Raw genomic sequence first — 6000 nt, 5'->3', positions numbered from 1 at the left:
ATGGGAAAAAGATTCTCGGATGATTCGGTTTATGAATTATTTGAGGTTTATCATATATTTGCGGATAACTTTCATGGATATGGCTCTCTTAAGCATATCTAAGCATTTTAACATTGTACATTTGTTTTTAGATGATCATCATGTTAAAGTCGATCGGCGTTATTTTAGCTATATTTCTGGTTAACTTTTGGGAATTAGGAACTCTTAAAAGTTTCGGCGTGTTTTTTCAACCGCTTCGAGAAGGCCTTCAAACATCGAGCACTGCATTGGGAATATGGATAGCTACATGCAGAGCATTTACCAATGTTATTTGTAAGATGATGTTAATTGTTATCCATATAAATAGTTCAATTTTTTACACCACATCGTGGTTGATAATAAACATTTAAGATCAAACTTTTGAAGTAATAATCTGCAATTATTGCACTGAAACTCGTGGAATGTTCCAAAAATTACAATCATGTAAAAATCTTGAAAAATTTTGAACAAGCTTTGAGGGCGTCCTCAGTATATTTTAAAATATGGCTTTAAGTACAAAATTGTATGGTATTGGAGCTATTAAATGTTCCGTTTTAGGTAGTCACTTTATGAAACAAAAGAATAAACGTTCGCCTAATAGTGCACCTTGGCGTCTTTGCCTTGGGGGTAATTTCATGTACAAATATAGAGAGCTCCCTCCTCTAAAAATCCCAAAAAGAATTAAGGGTACGTGCCCTTATATACTGGTGGGATTTTTATGGGAGGGCATTTTCAGTTTGTGTCTAAAATTCCAGTTATGTCAAGGGACGGACCCTATAACGCCATTAGGCAAACGTTTACGGTAGTTGAATCGGGATTGTATTTATAGCTATGACCAATCAAACGTATGACGTATGAGCGTGTGACGTATTTATTTATTTTTCACTTGATAAAGCTCCGCTATCGGATTATGCTACTTGTACGTTTGGAGAGAGACATGTCTTAGTTTTTGGTGGTATCTTATGCGCATGTAGCCTGTCGTTTGCAGCACTGGTGAATACTATTACATGGTTTGGTGTTTTGATCATATTCACTGGTTCGTATTACAATCATTTTTGTTTGTTTTGAGTAATTTCATGCATAATTATTACCAGCAAGAATTATTAGTACCGTCCATATCCAAAGAACCGTTATTCCCCGGGTCGTTATTGTGAAGTCTTGAAGCCTTCTTGATACCATGGAAGTAAAACTTTATATTAGTGAGCAGTGACGTAGCGTCATAGGGGCAAGGGGGGGGGGGGGCACGTGCTCTTCCGAACGATTTGAAAAGTTAGATAATCCATAGGAAAATTGGTTCCCCCCATGGTTGATGCCCCACTCCATAGGATGACTAGCGCTACGCCACTGGTGTTTAGTCTGAGATCTTATCAAATGTGGCTCCGTAAGGATGGTAAAGACAGATATGGTTGCTATCAGTAATTTCACAGCTGCTCCTTGTCTTTTTCTTAGTGGTGTACACTAAGGCCACAAAAAGAATATTGTTTGATTGGCGTAACATAAAAAATAGGGTAGGTATGGTCGGGATTTTTTTTTTAATTTTTTAATTTTAAGCCTTGTAAATTGCGTTTGATAAAGGCCCTAGAACTTTTTTTTTTTTTTTTTATTAAAAAAATTCAATAAATAAATAAATAAATAAATTAATTATTTTCATTATTATTATTATTATTATTATTATTATTATTATTATTATTATTATAATTATTACTAGTATTATTATTATTATTATTAGGCCTGATTTTAATGTCGGTCGGGTTGCGCCAATCAAACAATTTTTGGTGGCCTAATGCCTAATGATCATGACACGAACATGTCACCGGGACACGTCCCTTATTACAGTTTATATACACAACTGCCAAAAACCGTACCGACAAACATCATAGGAGGTAACCCGACCTCAAAATTATTACGTTTTTAGATAGACCGTATGCCTATATTGGACCTACAAACGGTCATATTTAAACAAAGTAGATTATCATATTATGATCAACTTCACATTTTCCGTTTACAGGGTGCAGCTTTAACATGGTCTTCATAGCTTCTTTGGCTACAACCAAAAATTACTTCCCCAGTAATACCAACCACATCTGGGGTTTGACAAGTGCAGGTGGCGCACTAGGTATGATGGTTCTACCACCCATATGTGAATTCCTGATTCAGATTTATGGCTGGAGAGGAGCTCTTATGCTACTTAGTACCCTTAATTCCCACCTTGTTGTTTGTGGCCTATTAGTAAACCAGAGAAGGGATATGACCGCACAAGAGTATTTTGAGATCCCAGTAACAGACGAATCTGCCGCTCAGCAGTCCAGGTGCCCCAATATACGGAATGTACCTGCTAAAATTTCAAGATACATTTCATTCTATCTCATAAAGAATCCTAAATTCATACCAATTATTGCCGCACATATGCTTACTGGCGTAGTGTTTACAGGATGGACAATATTTCTCGTACCTAATGCCATTGGAAAAGGTTTACCACCTCAAACTGCCTCTTTTCTTTCATTTTGCGGTGGACTGGGCACTCTATTAGGCCGGCCTTTGATGGGACCAATTATTAAGAATTGTAACATAACGGCAATACAATTAATGGTTATATTAGCTTCGGTTAATGCAGTAGCCTTTGGTGTTGACGTCCTTGTAAACACATTTTGGGCATTGGCACTTCTTGCCTTTGTGAACGGATTCGCTACTGGTTTATTGCCAAATGTGACCTTTGGAGCTGCAACAGAATTATTGGGAGATGATCGCGCGGTAGAAGGATTCAGCTTTGCTTGGATGTTCTTCGCTCTTGGAGATTTCGTCGCTGGTTTTATTTCAGGTGAGTAGCTGAAGTAAGAGCACACTCTCTTCTTCAATCTGACTTTATTACTCTCCCACTCTCTCTTGTAAGCATTTGTTACGTGCTGAAATGTGCATCAGATTACAAGTAATTTATATATACGACGTAGTGTAGTATAGTAGATATAATAGAGATGATGTACCTGAAAAATGTTTGTTGTTTTTCATTCCTGCAGGTTATCTTCTTGACCAAGGATCAGGCTTTCTCTTCATGGTATTAGGAGGTTTCTCATTGTTGACAGTGCTTGTTACATTGACATCGAATTGCGTTCCTCAGGAAGATTAATACACATTATTTTATATTATTATAGCTTATTATCTGGGAGGGGGTCTTCCAATAAACAATAAAAATTTGTACAGGGATGTGCCACGCAAATTTTCGGATGCTGACTTTCTCTCTTTTTTTGCAACCCATCAGCATACCTCAGCAAACAAAAAATTGTTTTTTCAAACGTTATAAACGTATACACGCTTTGGTTTTGGTCAAAACGTTTTAATAATATTTAAATGTCGGGTTATATAAAGGTCATAAAAACATTTTTAAAGCGTTTCATATGAAAACAAAAATACAACAACATTTTTAAAATGTCAAAATGAAGATGAAGATGAAAATGAAGATGAAGGTCAGCCAAATCCAATGATATTTGGGACTTAGTCTAGTTAGGTCAGATGTTTCACAACTATGATAGTAAAAAAATCAGGTGACCCCCCCCTGGGGGAAATTCCATGACCCCCCTAAAATTGGCCCTCTTTTGACCTGCCTCAGAATTGATATAGCTTAAAAATGACCAACATTTGACATCATGAAAATGTACTTTGAAATAACCTGAGTCTGGCAGAAAGTTGAACATATTGGAATTGAACTAGGCTTTATAAGATGACTTATTCAGAAAAATTTAATTCTTTTGATATAATTACGTAAAATCATGGTGGAATTTGGGCAAAAACAGGATTTTTCATAATTTGGAAAGTAGCGAAAAAAGAACATTTTCAAATCACATTTTCTGCTATATTCAGGCTAACATTGGATCAAACCGTTTGGATAATATAACCAACATGTTGTACTTCTGAAATATGTTTAAATTAGTGTGGTACTTTTTTCCTATACTGCAGGGGAGTTTGTTGATTTCGGCGGATTTTTCGTTTTTTGCTTGTTTTTTTGTAGACTCAATTAACGTTTTCCAATGTATAAACATACTAATTATTTTACATTCATAATACGGCTTTAATTCTCAACCAAGGTTATTATTGATTTGAGTTTGATAACTATTTTCATGGGGATTTTGCTCTTTTATTATAGTGGAATTTGTTAATTTTCATGGAATTTGCATATGAATCTCCCTGCAAAGTAATGATATGAAACTTGGGTGCCTAGATTGATATGATAATTATTTTGATTGCTGATTTTAGAAATATGTTTCCAATAACATAACAGTTTGTTTTGTTTTAATGGAATTTGGTTTTTTCCAAGGAATTTGTGTCTTTTAACATATTTTCAAAAGTGGAATTTGCAACCAACATTACACTGTTTAGGAAATAAATCATATTTTAAATAAAATAGACTAATCTTTAGTTAACTGTTAGATCAGGCAAAAAAAACATTTATAACAAAACAAACACCACGCCATACGGTACTTCATATATATAATATCTACTACCAATGGAATTTTCATTTCTTTTCAAAGGCGAATTTATCAAATAATATGTACAGGTACTTCAAGCATTGTCTAAAATTGAATGCGAATATGTACATATAATGATGTACATTTACAATATTTCAATATCTCATTGAGCGTGAGACTCACGCATTCGGGGACTTTATCAGGTGTCAGGTCTATTGCCGTTTGGTCTAACACCATTTGGTCTAATATCCATTTTATCTACAGACTTGACATTTAGTATGGAATATTTTCTCGCAAAATTCGAGGACTGACTTTATGCAAAATTGTTCTGTTATTATCAAATGTATAGGGTTTGAGGTGATATTTCCTAAACTTTGTCAGCAATTGGCATTTATCATATTTGAAATACACTTGCAATGTACACATTTTTGAACATGGGAGGAGCTTAAAATATGGCTCTTAAAAGTGGTACGTACTCAGAAAGTTTAAATGACCCCCTGGGGTCAAATGTTATAAACTTACGGTACAAAAACAACTGCGTGGATTTCTGGTTGTCCAATGAACTCATGCTGCTTTTTTTGTGTACATGTACAGTAAGATTATAACATTTGGCCCCAGAGGGCCATTCAAACTTTCTGAGTGCATACCACTTTTAAGAGCCATATTTTTAAAGCTCCTCCCACTTTCAAAACTGGTAAATTACAAGTGCATTTCAGTTCTGATGAACACTTATTGGTATTAAGGTTCAGTAAACATCACCTTAAACGTCAATAAATTTGATAATAACAGAATAGTGTTGCTCAAATTCAGAAATTTTACCCCCACAAAAATCCAATTCAGTCTCCTTAAGGGATCTGGAATGAGCGTTTTGAGCGTTTCGACAGTATTTTTTGTGGGACATGAGAGCACATCAGACATATCGAATTGCATTCTGAATACGAAGAATGTCTTTCTGATATCAAATAATTTTCATTTTTGGAATTCACGATATAATACAAATTTTATGACAAATTATTAAAATTTTATATTTTTCACATTTTTGATATATAACAATCCTCGAAGTAAATGTTATAAATCTAATGATATATTCTTAAAGTGTATGTAGCTGGGAGGAAAAGCCGACGATCAATTGAAAATTTTGACCTTTCATATAACGTTTTCCCAAAAAGACCTCATTTTTTTGGTATTTTGGGAAAAAAATACAATAAGTTAAAATGTTCAATTGATCGTCGGCTTTTCATCCCACCTACATACACTTTAAGTATAAATCATCAGATTTATAAAGTTTACTTCGAGTACTGTTAAATATCAAAAATATCAATTTTAATCATTTGCCATAAAATGTGTATTACATTGCGAATTTCAAAAATCAAAATTATTTGATATCAGAAGGACATTCTTCGTATTCGATTCAGAATGCAATTCGATATGTCTGATGTGCTCTAATGTCCCACAATAAATACTGTCCAAACGTTCATACCCCATCCCTTAAAGCCGCCATTTAAAGCTAATTCACTACATT

The 6000-nt window shown here is 34.4% G+C and overlaps 1 protein-coding gene across 1 annotated transcript; it reads left to right on the top strand.

Annotated features, from left to right (window-relative positions):
• The first annotated feature begins 2025 nt into the window (after positions 1 to 2025).
• Positions 2026 to 3978, top strand: LOC140167169 (monocarboxylate transporter 13-like). The gene is made up of 2 exons (XM_072190542.1): positions 2026 to 2836; positions 3033 to 3978. The coding sequence occupies exons 1-2, from the start codon at positions 2041 to 2043 to the stop codon at positions 3140 to 3142; spliced, it is 906 nt and encodes a 301-aa protein (XP_072046643.1). The 5' UTR covers positions 2026 to 2040; the 3' UTR covers positions 3143 to 3978.
• Positions 3979 to 6000: the final 2022 nt, after the last annotated feature.

This window comes from Amphiura filiformis, chromosome 1 (genome assembly GCF_039555335.1).
Source record: "Amphiura filiformis chromosome 1, Afil_fr2py, whole genome shotgun sequence".
Classification (NCBI taxonomy): domain Eukaryota; kingdom Metazoa; phylum Echinodermata; class Ophiuroidea; order Amphilepidida; family Amphiuridae; genus Amphiura; species Amphiura filiformis.
The sequence above is the reverse complement of the archived record's forward strand: the minus strand, read 5'-3'. Positions and strand labels throughout refer to the sequence as shown.

What these genes read in the sequence shown, in the direction of transcription:
- LOC140167169 (XM_072190542.1), top strand. Translation starts at nt 2,041, where the DNA reads ATGGTCTTCATAGCTTCTTTGGCTACAACCAAAAATTACTTCCCCAGT. An exon ending in CGTCGCTGGTTTTATTTCAG is followed by an intron (nt 2,837 to 3,032) that starts GTGAGTAGCTGA and finishes TCATTCCTGCAG; the next exon opens with GTTATCTTCTTGACCAAGGA.